At 31.1% G+C, this 18,035-nt stretch overlaps 2 protein-coding genes across 2 annotated transcripts; one reads left to right on the top strand and one right to left on the bottom strand.

Moving 5' to 3' along the window:
• The first annotated feature begins 1,153 nt into the window (after positions 1-1,153).
• On the top strand, positions 1,154-1,742 carry LOC133337612 (large ribosomal subunit protein mL50). The gene is made up of 3 exons (XM_061545824.1): positions 1,154-1,179; positions 1,236-1,438; positions 1,507-1,742. Exons 1-3 carry the CDS (start codon positions 1,154-1,156, stop codon positions 1,740-1,742), a joined length of 465 nt encoding a protein of 154 aa, XP_061401808.1.
• A 121-nt stretch (positions 1,743-1,863) lies between these two features.
• LOC133337606 (nuclear receptor coactivator 5) lies at positions 1,864-3,218 on the bottom strand. Its single transcript, XM_061545818.1, has 3 exons — positions 2,758-3,218; positions 2,594-2,687; positions 1,864-2,535 (listed from the first exon to the last, which is right to left on the bottom strand). The coding sequence occupies exons 1-3, from the start codon at positions 3,216-3,218 to the stop codon at positions 1,864-1,866; spliced, it is 1,227 nt and encodes a 408-aa protein (XP_061401802.1).
• Between the last annotated feature and the right edge of the window lie 14,817 nt (positions 3,219-18,035).

Below are 18,035 nucleotides of genomic sequence, written 5' to 3'. Positions count from 1 at the left end.
TTTTGAAAATACAAAATTCCAAGATAATTTTTTATGATTTGTTTTTATTCAAATCATAGAAGATTTTAGTTAAAATGTTATACTAAATTTAAAAAAAAATTAAAAACACTAATAATCCGCAAAATTCGCAATCCTTATTGGAGATTTTACTATATACGTAAGTCCTGATTTAGATTAGGCGAGTTTACTTGCGGCAAGTCTTTGTTTGGAGAAGAGAGGGGCAAGGGGAATAAAAATGAAAAAAAATTGCTCGCACCGACAATTTTCTGGCAATTCGTTTTGTGTATTTCGTATTTGTTAACATTTTATCTATATTTAAATGTGAAAAAACAACAAATAGAGAAATATTTTGGAAACCGAATTGCCTTGTATAGACGCATGAAGCAAGTTCAAAATAGAACGACAAGAATTGCCGCAAGTAAACTCGCCTAATCTAAATCAAGACTAAGCAAATAACAGCTGAGAAATAAATTGTATATCAGTTTAATACCAGTCTAAGTCTGCTTTCCACAGGCAGATTTTTATTTGGCAAATTTTTTGTTTTCTCTTTTGAAATTTTCGTTTGCTTTTCCATTAGCAAATTTTTCTTTGCCAAATTTGCGAATCAAAATACAAAAGAAAGAAAATAAAAGTCAAAAGTGTTTGCATTTTAAAGATTTTTTTTAATATTTTATTTATTTTTTTATATATTTTATTATATAAATTGCAAAAATTAAAAATTAAATTTCACTTGCACAAATTAAAGCAACAGGTTTGTAAACAAAAGCCGGCTGTGTGTCAGTAAAGCGAATAGGTTCAAAAGGAAATGTCAACAAAATTGTTTTCAACGAACAGAGCAAAGCAGAATTTGCGTGTACGACAAATTCTGAACAGGCAAATTTTTGTTTTTCTTCCTCGCACCCCTCTCGCCTACAAACTCAGTATTTGCCAAATAAAAATTTGCATGTGGAAAAGCAGACTAAACAGTTGGGATTCTTTTATCTCAGGTTTGAAGCCGAGACGATTATAAATGCATTGTCTAAATTCGCTATTTAACAATTCTCTTACAGAGTGATGTTCTTATAATATTTAGTGGTAATTTTATTAAAACTTCTAGGGTGCCGAACAAAAATGTTGTTATTCAACCAAGCCAAAAACTAGTCAAATTGATGCTATGGGTCAGTCATTAGCTGACAAAGGGTACAACTAATATAAAATAGCAAATTATCCATATTAAAAATATATATTTCCCTTAGATTTTTGAGACCTCACAAGCCATATAGTGCACCTGCTGATGCCGCCGACAAAGTTCGAGCTATTTGCGGATCACTACAGATTTCCAGTAAGACCGATTACCGGCTAAAATCATTGGAAGAGAAATTCAAGTTTTTAGAAGCTTGTTTTGCCGATTTCAAACACAGTGTTCCAAATTCGCAGATTTACGAAATGCAAACAGTTGGTATGTATTCAAAATGAGCATCTTGAATATGCAATGCAATAAATATTTGTTTTGTTTTCCATGATTAGGTGATGTAATTAAATTCTATGAAACCTCTGTAAACACAACAGTACCACTTGATGCTTTGAAGACAATGGAACTTCCCGAAAATCTACACATACAATTTGATTATCTCAGATTCAATTCGGAAACTGATACCAAATTCAACGGTCAATCTGCTTTCCCCAAGAGTTCGACATTGGTAACTGGTCTGAAATATCGTGGCAAATATGTTGGTAACGAAGCCAAACAATCCTGGCCTTAAAACACCCCCACTTAATTAAAGATCCTAATAAATACACATGTTTTCTTTGTTTTGTTATAGATAATCGTACATACTATTTTTTTATTATTATATTCTAAAATTATTCTTTGAAACCCTAAGTTTAGAACTTCATAAGATTTTCTATGGTTGGCACTAAACTACTGTCCATCAATGTGTCGATAGCTTTCTGAACTCGCCCATCTTTTAGCAGCGCCAAGAGCCGTATATCACTTTTGACTGCATCTAGCGATGGGTACATTAGATCGTAATGGGTTTCCGCCACAGATGGTTTATTCAAAATAGTCAATATTTTCTTTTGTAGTTCAATTTCGGGATCTGGTGTTCCTTGATTGAGTGACGCCTCCTCGGCATCTCCCAATTCTACTTTCAATTGCAATAGACGTCTGTCTTGCAAATATTTAATTATACGATCGTATTGTAATACGGTCAGTGGCATATTGTTGGCCAGAAGATTCAGAAGACTTTGTATAGCATCGGGGTGTCGTTCTTTTAAAGGGGGAGCAATATAATTGGGTGCGGCCGGTATTATCGGCACAGGATTTGGTAAATTACCGGTGTGGAGTTGATTGGGTTGTTGTACACCCGCTATTTTGTCACGCATCATTTTTCTGCGGAAATCTTCTGCCATTAGAGAAATTGCATCTTCCACTGGCATGTTGCGATGTTCTGCCGGTTGCCCATATAAAATGTTTACGGTTATGCTATTGTGTTCCTCGTGCTGATTTGTGACTAATATGGCATATAAACATCCACGCGATGCTATATTAGAAAGCTGTCAATAAATTTGAAGAATTAGCAAGTGCCTGTTCATTTACATTAACATTACATACCACTTTACCCAGAGGTACATCTTCATTGGGAAATAAGACATCAACTCGTAAATTTAATCTTTTCAGACGTTCCTCAATCATTTCTGCATATTTACTGTGTAAATAAATCGTATAAATATGTAATCACAAATACTTCAATAGGTAGGAATCTGTCAAGTACTTACGTATTTTTACGATCCACCACTATGATCTCACAGTCATTATAACCACCATTGTAACCGTTATCATCGTCCGCGCTTGCAGGTACGACTGGATTTTGATTCCAATTTCCTGCAGTGACATTATTTCCCTGTCCAGAATTTCCTGCAGTATTCCCCGCATTGCCAACTTGTTGCTGTTGCCCAGCTGGCTTCTTTTTATTTGCATTGCGTACAGTGATTGTATGCCCCTTGAATGTAGATTTTTTCAATGCTTTTGCCACTTTATTGGCTATTTCCTCCGATTCAAATTGAACGAAACCAAAATTCTTCTGGACTAGTGTCGCCAAAACTTTCCCATACGGCAGACAGATACTCTCCAATTCTTCACGTGTACATACCGGTAAGTTACCAATAAATATTCGATTCATTGCAGTATTAGGATCCCTGATTATAGACAAATTTTTCTTATCTGCTGTGTCTGCCATTTGAAATTGCAATAGATTGATTGTTTGTGTGTATTTGGTGTTCACTATTCCCTTTTAATTATTTGTATTTCCAAAGTTATGTTGGCCGTGGTATTTGAACCGACCGAATTTAAAAACGTTCCACATACAATGAATACGGGGTGATGCGAGATAATTGCTGATAAAGATCAAACATAAAATGGAATCGACGATATGTTGTTTTGTTTACGAATGAGTGTGAGGCATAAATATCGACTGTGGAGTGGACATCATCTGACAATGATACAAATTCCACAAAATGAACGAACGGAACTATTTAACCATTGTCAAAGGAGTCATCAATGTCATATGTATTGTCAAATTTCCCATGTGTGAATACTGTGAAAAAGTGAATCTATTAAAACACATATATCGCTGGCTTAACTTGTAAAGGCAACAAGTCCAATTTTCGAGAAAAGACTTAAGTCTTAAGTACATTAAAACATGTCAATTTAGCGACAGAAAAAGCTCTAAGTCCCAAAAAAGGCGTGTATCTCCGCAAATACTTATTTTTTTCATTTTGCCATTACCCAATTAAATTACACATACAATACAAAAACAAATTGCATTTACAGATTTAAAAAATCTTTATTCAAAATAAAGTTTGATTGTTTTTTGTCTCTCCTGAAAAATTGTGAAATATGGACTTGCCGCCTTTACAAGTTAAGCCAGGGATGTACTTTTTCGTTTAAAACAAAAATGCATATAAAGGTATGCAAATAATAGTAAAATATGTATGCAAAGTACAAGTTTTGACATACATAAAAATGTTATATGCACAGAAAAACTAACAGCATAACATATAAAAATAAGGGCTCATTTAACAACAGATTCACTGATTTTGGTTAAATGAATTTAAGTCCCCTTTTCCACAGACAAATTGTTATTTGGCAAATTTTTTGTTTTCTCTTTTGAAATTTTCGTTTGCTTTTCAACAGGTTTGTAAACAAAAGCCGGATGTGTGTCAGCAAAACGAATAGGTTAAAAGCAAATGTCCTCAAAATTGTTTTCAACGAAAAGAGCAAAGCAGAATTTGCGTGTACCGCAAATTCTGAAGAGGCAAAGTTTTGTTTTTCTTCCTCGCACTCCTCTCGCCTACAAACTCAGAATTTGCCAAATAAAAATTTGCCTGTGGAAAAGGGGACTAACCATGCTACAATTATTTAAAACGACATGTACTTTAAAACCTTTTGCAGGGTTAACCTTCTTTATGATGACAATGTAAATGTACCGTAAGGTAGGCCATAGCAACTTACATATTATAATTTTTTCATATTGTGGCTTGTTATGCCAAAGTCATATACAGAATATGGGATTGTGTGTGTAATGTTTTGAAAAATATAACAAAATATATTTGGAAATTGATTGGTTTGAAGAAGAATTTTACAACATTTGTAAGAAGATGTGTATGCTTTGTGAATGAAACAACAATTTTGAAAAGACAACTTTACATTTCAGTCATTTTTCGCTTTTTTGGTAAAATGTTAAAAATATGTTAAATTACAGAATGACTTGAATGAATGATTCAACCAATCAGAACAAAATGTTTTTATTCCCTATACCTCTATGTTAGTCTTGATTTAGATTAGGCGAGTTTACTTGCGGCAATTCTTATCGTTCTCTTTTGAACTTGCTTCATGCGTCTATACAAGGCAATTCGGTTTCAAAAAAAAAAAAATTTTTATTTGTTTCAAAATTTCAAATAGTTTTTCACATTTAAATAAATATAAAATGTCAAAAAATACAAAAAACACAAAACGAATTGCCAGAAAATTGTCGGTAGGAGCAATTTTTTTTTCCATTTCTATTCCCTTTGCCCCTCTCTCCTACAAACAAAGACTTGCCGCAAGTAAACTCGCCTAATCTAAATCAAGACTTATAAGTATGTGTTGCCTCAAGAGTTTGTTGCTGCACGATATATTTGGTCTGTTCCCGTACTGCAAGAATCTACTCGATTTTACTATTTTCTTCGATATTATAAAGGAAAATTCGTTATCGTAGTAAAAAGTAGTAGATTCTTGCAGTACGGGAACAAACCAATTGATTCTAGATCCTTTTCGTATATCGTTTATCATCGCTCAACTAGCAGAATCATTGTAGACATGTGTCCGTCTCTCCATTATAATTGGCAATCAGATTATAACGATTGTTGAATTCTGGAGATTTTGCATGTAGATTCGGCTTCTGTTTGTTTTGGTAGTGATTGGTTTATATTTGCAGACCATAATTTTGACCGAAAACCACGAAATTATGAGTTATAGGACTGGCCACCGAAGAAGTACGGATGTTTTCATGATGATCGGTCAATATTTAGAGGGTCAAATTGACCAAGATTTTGTTTAAAAGATCTCAAATACATTTTTACTACCGAGTGTTCTCGAAGTAAAATTGGAAAAATTTACGAAATTCAAATGTTATTTAAATTTTTTTATTTAAGGCGAATTAAAATTTACAACAATTTGTTTTGACATTTAATGTTACAAACAACTGGGTCGATGCGACTACCTAATACATCTACCTTGATAAATTCCATAAAATTTCTTGCATGTCGAATGGCATATTTAAAAAAATACAAATGTATACTTTCTGTAAATAAATATCTCCAATTTTATAAATATTGCTCTTAAGATATAACTATAGATGTTACAACTTATATTTAAAGATTACAGACGCTGGGAACTTCAAGATATTAAACATTTTATAATTATTGCCACTGAACACGTGTTGTGCGTACATTTCAATTCTGAAAGCTTATACCGCGTTTACATTTTACCGGATTTCGTTACACAGTGGGTTTAAATGATCAATTTCATTGCATATATGTCAAATAAATCTTCATAGAGTAGGTTAACCCGGTAAAAAGTTCTGGATTTCATTAATCGAGTCGATTTAAAATCGTATATGTAAATTTACTTTAAATTCACTCGATTTCAAATGTCAATTCCATAGGATATAAATCCCGTGGATTATAACTGATGTATACGCAATGAAATTGTCAATTGAGATCGAGTGGATGTTGTATATAAAAAACTATACCGAAACAAATTTAAGGGGGAAAGAGATGAGAGGACTTCAGGATTCGGATGTTAAGTTAGTTTCTTTTATTGTAAAAAAAAAGGAGAACGGCGTCCAAATTCAAGTTAGACTCTTAAAGTATATCTACATATACAATTTTGAATCGAGTCGATTAACTAAATCCAGAAATTTTGGTACATTGTGAGAGAGTTGTATTTTTTAGCACAAAAACCGCGTTGCATTTCAGTAGTATCATGATTTCGATCATGATTAAAAAATAAACCATGCCGTACGATGATTTAATTTTGTATGGTAAATCATGGTAAATTTATAGTACGTTTACATTTAACCAGATTTCGTTAACCCAGTGGGTTTCAAGTGTCATTTCCTTTGCATATATGTCAAATAAATCCTCATAAAGTAGGTTAACCCGGTAAAAAAGTTCTAATGTACAAGGAGTTTTAGCCTGATTAAGAAAATAAACCCTGATTCGTCCTTTAATCATGATCAAATGTTATATGTAAATCCGCTTTTATATTCCTTTATAAATTGACATTTCATACAAAGCCAACTTAACATGCCAGGCCTGAAAGGCTAAGCAGAATGTTCGCTTTAAGCCAACGACCACAGGGAAACGATAGTACAATCGCTTGAAATTGATGTGCGTTGCGCTTCGGAGTTAAATATATTTTAAATTTTTGCATGCGTTAACGCAATAACAACAAACGCGAACATGCTGCTTAGTCCTTGAATCTTCGAATGTGTTTTCCCCTTTAGTTTATAACAGTTCTAACAGTCACAACGCTATAATGATTTTCTAATCGTTATGCATTTTGATATGCTTTCTAAGGGTTTTTATATACTTTTATATTAACTAAATAATATATAAAGTATATAATGAAATAATTTAATTTATAAAAAAAACTATGTCGAAACAAATGTATTCCAAATGAAACTTCAGATATATCGTACAACATTGAAAAGTCAAACTAACAGCATATCACCGATTTTAAGCGACGACGGCAACTCTGTTTCAAAAAGAAATGACTAGTTACACCGAATTGAATCAATTTTGCAGAAGACTATCTGGCTCTGAGAACTTGCGAAGCAAAGTCGAAAAGACATTCTGAAAGTTTAAAAGTGTTTTTGTGAAATTAAACAATGAGAAAATAAACTCAAAACTAAAACGTTGTGATGTATCTCCGTGAATTTTCATCAATATTCGCTAATGTTCAGAAGAAAAAATTTTTGACAAGGTTGATTGTTGCTACATGTTCGAGCGTGTATGTGTGCGTATGTGTACTCCCAAGTCTATACAAATACGAGTGTGTGGGTGCATTTTTGCCGACAACAAGAAAGTGACAACTATAGTTGCAACAAAGTGAATAACAAGAGAAAATGGAAAAAATCAAAAAAAGAAACGAAAAAATATTAAAACGCAAATTTATACGCTAATTGTTGCTTAGAGGTGGCTATAAAATATTAAATCTTAACTTCTCGAACACAAAAAAATCGCATCATATATGTGACCGAGTGAGTGGTTGGGGAATATCAAAGACGTGACGAGATATTAACAAAAAAGAGGGGAAAGTTGCCAATTTGCGACAGTGAGAGAAAATCAATTTTTCGCTATTTTGTCGTCTGCTGCTGTTGTATGTGAATATATACGGCTTTGCTAAGAATTTGTTTGAGTGTGTGCGTGCGTGTCGTGTGTGCTCAAAAAGTAAAAAAGAAATGAGAAGAAATACAGTGGTGGAAATATTAGGGTATCAGTGTAAAATGTGTGTAACATTTATAAATAAATAAAAATTGTTTATGTTTTTTCGCAATGACTAAGGCAAATAAACATAGCTATCAAGTGAAAAGGCGAAACAATTAAAAATTAAATTAAAGCAGAAAAAAATCTCTTGTGTAAATACATATAATTGTGTACAAAAAAATACAACCCTGAATGAGTGTATAACATGAAAAAATCTGTATTTTCTGCTCGCCAACGCCATTTCAAGTCTTCTCATCGCAGTCGCAAACGTCAACGTCGTTAGTCGCCAATGCTACTCTACGCGCTGTTCAGTTCGTTGTCGTCGCGTTCGTTATTATAAAATATTTTCCTTCATCCGCCGTTGTTGTGTGTACATTTATTTAGTATCTAAGTAAAAATTTAATTATTACGGTTAGTAAAGAGAAAAACCTGAATCTCAGAAAAATATTTAACGAAAACCGAAAATTGCTACAAAATAAAACAACAAAAATAAATATGTCCCTTAAAAAAATAAATACGAAAAATATCGATTAGAAATCATCACAATTGAATGGAAAGTGGAACATAAAAAAAATTGTTAATGAGCAAATATAAATGCACTCAAAAGTATAAACGGCATAAATACTCAGTACCAAATTTCAACGAAATAAAAGTAGTTTGTAAAGTGGCGTGATAATAAAGTGGAGATAATCGGGCAAAATTACCAAAAAAGAAGATGAATTTTCTCAAAAGTTTAAATTATTAAAAAAAATTCCTATATGACGCGTAATTTTGCAATTTAGTTTTTTCTCGTTTTTTTTTTGTGTTCTCTTTTGCTATTTCCGTTAAAAGGGGAAAGATACAAGTAGAAGAAGAAGAAAAAACAACGAAAAACACACAAAAGAGTGTAATGTTTGTGAGTGAGTGAGTGTGTAAAACGCCAAGAGCAGAGCAGCCAGCCAGCCAGCAGTGTACCGAACAGCAACAAGGACGGCTGCAGCAAAATTCAACTCAACATAAAGTAGAAGTTTATTTGTTTTTTTTCTTTTTTTCTCAACAATATTTAAGGTTGCAAAAAAAAAACGAAAAAGCCCATATAAAAGTAGCGAGTAAATGAACAGAGCACCACTTGTCCCTCATTTCAACTATTCTGTTGTATGCTGCTGCTGCACCACTGTTACCATCATCGTGATCCACACTTTATTCGCCTTTTTGTTTGTCATTGGAACAGAGTTAATATGGTTTGCCGACATTTCTTGTTGTTGTTTTATTTTTCTCATTTTTTCTTTGACCGCACAAAAACACTTGGAATTTGAATTTAATGCGATGTGCTGTGCTGTGGTGGGGTCGGTCATCAGTAGACCTCGGATTTTGCATATTTGCATATTTTTTAATAATGAAGATATCGAAATTCTGATTGGACACAAATTCGTTTCAAAGGATTTAGAATTATTTGAAGGGTTCATATTTTTTAATTTTTTGCATATTTGCATATTTTGCATATGCACGAGATATGCAAAAAATATGCAAAATATGCAAAAAATATGCAAAATATGCAAAAAATATGCAAAATATGCAAAAAATATGCAAAATATGCAAAAAATATGCAAAATATGCAAAATATATGCAAAATATGCAAAAAATATGCAAAATATGCTAGGTCGATATGCAATAAATATGCAAAATATAAGCATAAAATATGCAAAATATAGGCAAAATATGCAAAATATATGCTAAAATATGCAAAATATGCCAAAAATATGCACGGTATGCTAGGTCGATATGCGATAAATATGCAAAAAATATGCACGGTATGCTAGGTCGATATGCAATAAATATGCAAAAAATTTGCAAAATATATGCAAAATATGCAAAAATATGCAAAATATATGCAAAATATATGCAAAATATGCAAACATATGCAAATTATGCAAAATATATGCAAAATATGCAAAAATATGCAAAATATGCAAAAATATGCAAAATATGCAAAATATATGCAAAATATGCAAAATATGCAAAAATATGCAAAATATGCGAAAATATGCAAACATATGCAAAATATGCAAAATATATGCAAAATATGCAAACATATGCAAAATATGCAAACGTATGCAAAATATGCAAAATATATGCAAAATATGCAAAATATATGCAAAATATGCAAACATATGCAAAATATGCAAAAATATGCAAAATATATGCAAAATATGCAAAATATATGCAAAATATGCAAAAATATGCAAAAATAAAAATATGCAAAAATATGCAAAATATGCAAACGTATGCAAAATATGCAAAAATATGCAAAATATATGCAAAATATGCAAAATATATGCAAAATATGCAAAAAATATGCAAAATATGCAAAAATATGCAAAATATATGCAAAATATGCAAAATATATGCAAAATATGCAAAAAATATGCAAAATATGCAAAAATATGCAAAAATATGCAAAATATGCAAAATATATGCAAAATATGCAAACATATGCAAACATATGCAAAAATATGCAAAATATATGCAAAATATGCAAAAATATGCAAAATATATGCAAAATATGCAAAATATGCAACCATATGCAAAATATGCAAAATATATGCAAAATATGCAAACATATGCAAAAATATGCAAAAAATATGCACGGTATGCTAGGTCGATATGCGAGAAATATGCAAAAAATATGAAAAATATATGCAAAAATATGTGCAAATATGAGCAACATATTTCACATATGCAATCATTTTAATCAAAAAAAAAAAAAAAAAATCATGGTAGTTTTCGAATTTGTGTGCTTTCTTTATTTTTAACCTATAGAAATCTAATTGTGTATGTATGCGTTTCATGGTTCAACTGTTAGATTTTTGGGGCATTATGAAAAATTTGCTAAATATATGTATAAAACATGCAAACATATATAACCGTTATATGGCGATATACTAAAACGTGGACCGATATATCCCATTTCCAATACCAAACATCCTAGGAGTAATAATAATATATGTGCAAAATTTCAAAGTTCTATCTTTAATATTGCGACCTAGCATACCGTGCATATTTTTGCATTTTTTGCATATTTTGCATATGTTTGCATATTTTTGCATATTTTTGCATATTTTGCTTATTTTGCATATTTTGCATATTTTTGCATATTTTGCATATTTTGCATATTTTTGCATATTTTTGCATATTTTGCATATTTTTGCATATTTTGCATATTTTGCATATTTTTGCATATTTTTGCATATATTTTGCATATTTTGCATATTTTTGCATATTTTTGCATATTTTGCTTATTTTGCATATTTTTGCATATTTTGCATATTTTGCATATTTTTGCATATTTTTGCATATTTTGCATATTTTTGCATATTTTGCATATTTTTGCATATTTTTGCATATTTTTGCATATTTTGCATATTTTTGCATATTTTTGCATATGTTTGCATATGTTTGCATATTTTTGCATATTTTGCATATGTTTGCATATATTTTGCATATTTTTGCATATTTTGCATATGTTTGCATATATTTTGCATATTTTGCATATTTTTGCATATTTTTGCATATTTTGCATATTTTTGCATATTTTGCATATTTTTGCATATTTTTGCATATTTTTGCATATTTTGCATATTTTTGCATATTTTTGCATATGTTTGCATATGTTTGCATATTTTTGCATATTTTGCATATGTTTGCATATATTTTGCATATTTTGCATATTTTTGCATATTTTTGCATATGTTTGCATATGTTTGCATATTTTTGCATATGTTTGCATATTTTGCATATGTTTGCATATTTTTGCATATGTTTGCATATTTTGCATATTTTTGCATATTTTGCATATTTTTGCATATATTTTGCATATTTTTGCATATTTTGCATATTTTGCATATTTTGCATATTTTTGCATATTTTGCATATTTTGCATATGTTTGCATATTTTTGCATATTTTGCATATTTTTGCATATTTTGCATATATTTTGCATATTTTTGCATATTTTGCATATTTTGCATATGTTTGCATATTTTGCATATTTTTGCATATTTTGCATATCGACAATGCATATTTTGTATATTTTTTGCATATATTTATCGCATATCGACCTAGCATACCGTGCATATTTTGCATATTTTTGCATATTTTGCATATTTTTTGCATATTTTGCATATTTTTTGCATATTTTGCATATTTTTTGCATATTTTGCATATTTTTTGCATATTTTGCATATTTTTTGCATATATTTTGCATATTTTTTGCATATATTTTGCATATTTTTTGCATATTTTTTGCATATTTTTGACATGACCCCAAATATCGATCAATTAAAGCATGAAACGCCTAAATACAAAATTTGAGTCCAATCGGATAAAGCATAAAAAATATGCAAAAATCCGAGGTCTAGTCATCAGTTACATTTCTTCTATATCTACGATATATACAGAGAGGGTGCAAAATTTTCCTCTTACTATATATCACCTATATTGAACATGTTAGCCAGTAGTTATTTCAGATATTAAGCCGGGGGAGGAGGATGAGGGGATATTTTGTACAAATCACACTACAATGTAATTGGTAAAACAATTTCATATTTATAATGGAAATAAAATGAGAATTTTTAAATTATCAGTTGTGTTGTATGTAAACCTAGCGTTATCAACAAATCTCCTTAGCTATCACAGCAAAATGCTGTATGTATTTATCGATAATTGTCCATGTAAAAGAAATGGAGTTTCTTTCCAATAAGAGTTGCAATTTTTTTAGAATTAAAAAAAAATCCAAATTTTTTGTTGTGTGATTTCATTATAAGAACGTAAACAAAGTACGAGTGTTTGACATTAGATTTGAGTACAAACAGCTTACTGGGTGACCTTCTTAATATATCTTGGGTATAATGACCCTGTCGGATATAAAAAGCACGAAAAGGCGTTTTACACTATGTCCTCTAAGAATATACATAAACACAACCAGGAGACGGCGGCACATGTCAAATTTTTCCTTATAATATTTTCCATGGTTGCAAATCGAATTCAAGTATAAATTAGGCACTTTGACAGTTAATCGAGACATCAGCTGCGGTAAATGGACTACCTATTTATTGTACCATGCATACACCTTTCACTGGTTTCATTATTTCTGTAGCAATTTTTATAGGAATTGTTCTACATTATCGTATGTTTACATTGTACTGAATCTCGTTACCCATTGGGTTTAAATTTTCAATTCTATTGCATATACAGTATAAACTTGATAATCCGAACCTCGACAATCCGGATTATTCGGTAATCCGGACTGCATTTCACAACCCATTGCGTACCCTATAATCCGGATTGATTGACCTATTTGACTCAAAAATCCGGATTGTAAAGATACGTTACTTTTTATTTTAATAAAAAAATCGTTGCAAATTTAATTGAAAATGGTACCTATTATATTCAAAGTTCATATTTTTGAAATGAATAATTTTCATTTTTAATAAAAGCATAAAAATAATTAAATTATCACCAAATTAATATAAATTTAAACCAATTAATAAAACTCGATAATCCGGAAATCTCGGTAATCCGGATTGGGGTCTGCAATCAATTATCCGGATTAGCGAGTTTTTACTGTATGCCAAATAAATACTAATAAAGTAGGTTAACTTCGTAAAAATGACTAATGTAAATGCGGTTTTAGCCCACAAAATTATATTATTATTTAACTGTCTTTTCTGCATACTAACTACCCAAGAAATAAATAAAAAATAGCCCTATGTAAACTTTACATTGATTGGTCATTCAATAAATAAAAACTTCAACGTTTCCACGATCCGAAACAACCCGAGCCGTACGACGGTTTTATTACTAAAGAAAGAATATGAAACCCAAAAGTTTGCTTGAATTTAAATTGATCTGTGTAAACATAACATTGGTTGGTGGATGGTCAGTCAATGAATACAACCGATTTTATTTAAATCCGTTTGATATAAAAAACGTCATCTATTACAAAGTAAAACAAGGCCGGTCACCCAAAAAACACCATGCTATTTAAAAGGAGATTCTGTCATGTAGAAAGATTTTCCTTGTTTTTATAGGGTTCTAAGGCCCATATCTTTTGATCCACAACAGATACCGCACCATTTTGGAAAGGGCAAATCGTGGTCTATCATTTGGGTCTGGTTTGGAGAGGGACTATAATGGACCCAAGTTCGACTTTTAGGGAGTTTTTCAAAAAAATGGAAAGGTATTTTTATAACCTTTAAAATGATACCCATATTATATTAACCGGATCCGTAGAACCGGATATAACCGGGTACCCGTACCCGAACTTCCGGGTCAAATAACCGGGTAAATTTGATCGTTTTTACTAAACTAGAGTTGTTCCCAAAGCTCAACGATTTAAATTGTTCTGTGTAAACATTACATTAGATAGTGGTTCAATAGAAACAGCTGATTTTATTTTAATCCATTAAAAAATGGGCATTGCATTTGAAACATGCTTTGTTCCAGAACCTGCAATAAATTAAAAAAAATATTTTTATATAAATTTTTTGCACAATTTTTTTTTCTTTATAAATTTGAAATAAAAATTTTGAAGATTTCCCTTACTGTAAAATATTTTTTTTTTCTTAAAGGTTTTGCATGATATTTTCATTTCTCTGCAAAGGTATTCAGATTTGCGTTACACAGTAGTTAACAAATGATGAATAGTAAGATAGAGATAAACATACTTTGCGCAAAATATTCAAATTTTATATGGCTTACCAACTTGTAATTTGATATGCAAGCAAGCAAACAGAAGACTAGCAGACAACCCGCTGTGAAGTTGGTTCATTTAATAAGAAAGAAAACTACAACAGCAACAACAATTAAAAAAATGTTTTTGTTTCTCTTTTGTTTGTACTACCTTACCTACATATGTACATACATATGCAAATAATGTTTGAAGTTGATTTGACGCTTGGCTGAATTTACTTAGTATAATTTTCCATTTTTTTCAACTGTCGTCAAAATTAAAAAAAAAAAAAACATTTTTTTAAATAATTTTCCAAATAACAGTTTGCCGCAATATATTTTTTTGTTTCAACTAAACCAGGTCCCCTTTTGAAATAAGTGCTTGCTGCTTCCTGCATACTTCTTTTTTCCAAACGTTTTGAGAAACGTGCGAGAGGTATCTTTACAAAAGACCGTGAGCTACAGAGAATGAGCGAAAGTAAAATTTACAGAGAGTAGACATTGAGTGCAAATATGTGTGAGTGTGGTTAGCGTTTTTTTTTTTTGTTTTTTTCCTCTTCTTCTGTGAGCCCACCATTGTTTTCAAGTTGATGTTCCTTTTTCGTTGTTGTTGTTGTTTTGTTGAAAAATTTGTATGCGTCGTCGTGCATCGCCCTCGACGGCGACGTTGACTTCATTTTCTCACATAAAACAAAGCAATGAATGAATATGTAAAAGGACAACAGCAAAAAAGAGAATGCAATACAGATGATCGTCGGTTGGGCTACACAATTTTATTGACCTTTATCCGGCTTGGTTAGTTATTTTATCTTGTAATGTTTTTTTCTATTATTGTTTTTATTTTAACATTCACTTCACCTACCCTCCCTCTCCACTACGCGTTGCATATTGGGTCTTGTTTATTGAGAATGACAACCTGACAACAGTATTGCCATTTGTTCACATTTTGGACATACAGAAGAATTGTAAAATACTATTTAGTACAAAAAAGTCTTCAAATTGTTGATGTTTTTTTAATTATTTCTTATGCCCAGTTTCGTTTTTTTTTTTTTTTTTTTTTTTGTTTTTTCACAAGCCCCATTCGAGGTGTCAGCTCAACTTTGTGAATAACAAACAACATAATTCCCACACACCACATAGTACATTTATCTGTCTGTATACATGAATGTTGGTAACACTGTTGTGTGTTGTCAACACAAAACACACACAAACACACTTGCACGCTCCCATACATCCCATACAGTTAATGGCAGCGGCAACAAAGCAAAATTTCCATTGTGTAGACAGCGAGCGAACAAAGTCGTCGTCGTCTCGTTCCTTCATTCGTTGTTTTCTACTCGCCACTCGTATACACGGGCTAACATTTGGTGTTGTTTCTTTCAATCTGAAATGAGTGCAAAAAGAATTTTTTTCCTGAGTAATAAAAAAATATATGAAAAATTAACTAACCCCAACCAGCCAGCAGTCATTTGTGGAAAATTGCTGAAATGTACATATGTGAAAAAACAATAACAAAAAAATGGATAATTTGCCTAGTACAGAAAAAAGATTTGTTAAAATTTCTCATTAAAAGAACAGTTAGTGTGGGACATTTGTTGTCTGTTGACGTTTCATGTGAAACAAACAAAAAAAGGAATTAAAAGTGAAAACCACCCCAAATAAGAAAGGGTGCTAAAATTTAATGGAATAATAAATAAACACGGTTTAACACATAAGCACACACACACAAACAGACTTCTCTGGTGTGTCGTGTCTTATCGCCCAGCCCTAGTTGGATGTGCCAGAGTAAACTCTTCTCCCACAAAACCAAACTACAACAACAATAACAAAATTAAATGAAAAATTGAGAAATTCCAACATCAGCAAAAACAACAACAAGTGCAAGTTTACTAATCGACTAAGCAAAATATATAGGCAACAACTTTACTTGCAGACCCATAAGCACGCACACACACACTAACATGTTTTTAATAAGAAACTACTATAGTGTGTAATAAAAAAAGTTTGTTTTTTTCCCATATCGTTATTGTATTATCTTTGTTTGTCGGTCGTCGGTCGGTTGGTGGTGTCGTCTACATTGTCGATATCAACCACAAAAGAAAAAAAAAATAAATAAAACAAAAACAAAATCACTTTAATCTACTATGTGAAACAAGAAGAAGAAAAAACAAGACAACAACACACTCCCACAGAACAACAGAAAATATCCAATGCTGCTCTCTCATCTCTGTGTATGACGTTCTTGTTGAGACGCAACTCTTTGTGATTCGGCAATTTTTTTTAATTTTTTGGTTTGTTCTGCTCTGGTCATTGGAAATGAGCTTGCGTTAGTTGCTGTTGTTGTTGGTTTACTGTTTGGATAAATCGTGTGAGGTTTTTACCAAACAACCAACCAACAATAAATATTACGGTTTCCACTCAACTCGCTCAATTGATTTCAACGCCCTTCCCCCTCACTCTCTTGAACACATCATCGCTCTCGCTCTTTCTCCCTCTCACCTCTTTCGATATATTAAATTTTTCGCCAGATTATTGTGAGCAAAACAAAAACGAAAATAAAAGTAAATGAAAAGAATAACATGAAAAATAAAATAAAAATAAGACGACTATAGGAAATAGAAAGAAGAAATACGAGAAAAGAGAACAGCAACCAAATTATGATTAGGGGTATATTTGTTTGGCTATTGACGTTTATGATTAACAAAACGGTCGCCCGCCCCCTGAAAGACTTGCACAAAATGACAAAACGGCAAATAAACTAAAGTGTTAAACTTGTTGGAAAAAGTGATGAGAAATAAAAATGAAAATAAGTTATTATTCAATAAAAATTGAATACATACTAAATTATTTTACTATAACTACGTGATTGATTTTAATCATATGTAATTTATTAATAAATAATAAATTACATATAAATAATAATTTATTAATAAATATCTACAAATGAAAACTAAAATACATAAATTGAAAAACCATATTAACAATTATTTATTTTTTATACAAACATATTCTGAGCAGCAATATATAAAAAATATGTTTTTTATTGTGTTTTCTTTACAATTTAATAATATAGTGAAGTATAAAACAAACATAAAGAGCAATAAAAAGCAAAAGTTAACAATACATGGAAATCAGTGAATGAATGAAATCAGAAAATGAAACAAAATTTCCAAACAACAACTACAGAAAAAATATATACTACAGAAAAATGCATGAGCAAATTGCCCCCTTTCATTTGAATAATAACAATAATGGAAGAGAGCAATAAAAAATAATACAACAATAGAAGAAATACTAAAAGTAACTACAACAACGCTG

This window comes from Musca vetustissima, unplaced genomic scaffold (assembly GCF_032173495.1).
Source record: "Musca vetustissima isolate MV318-11 ecotype Yass unplaced genomic scaffold, APGP_CSIRO_Mvet_v1 utg77871, whole genome shotgun sequence".
Classification (NCBI taxonomy): domain Eukaryota; kingdom Metazoa; phylum Arthropoda; class Insecta; order Diptera; family Muscidae; genus Musca; species Musca vetustissima.
This window is presented reverse-complemented; position numbering and strand designations above follow the sequence as displayed.

Bases quoted from the DNA above. Each gene is read 5' to 3' on its own strand.
- LOC133337612 (XM_061545824.1), top strand. From the start codon at position 1,154: ATGGGTCAGTCATTAGCTGACAAAGG. The intron at 1,180-1,235 runs GTACAACTAATA...TATTTCCCTTAG, and splicing joins CAGTCATTAGCTGACAAAGG to ATTTTTGAGACCTCACAAGC. The intron at 1,439-1,506 runs GTATGTATTCAA...TTCCATGATTAG, and splicing joins TTACGAAATGCAAACAGTTG to GTGATGTAATTAAATTCTAT.
- LOC133337606 (XM_061545818.1), bottom strand. From the start codon at position 3,218: ATGGCAGACACAGCAGATAAGAAAAATTTGTCTATAATCAGGGATCCT. The intron at 2,688-2,757 runs GTAAGTACTTGA...TTATTTACACAG, and splicing joins GTGGTGGATCGTAAAAATAC to TAAATATGCAGAAATGATTG. The intron at 2,536-2,593 runs GTATGTAATGTT...ATTTATTGACAG, and splicing joins ATGTACCTCTGGGTAAAGTG to CTTTCTAATATAGCATCGCG.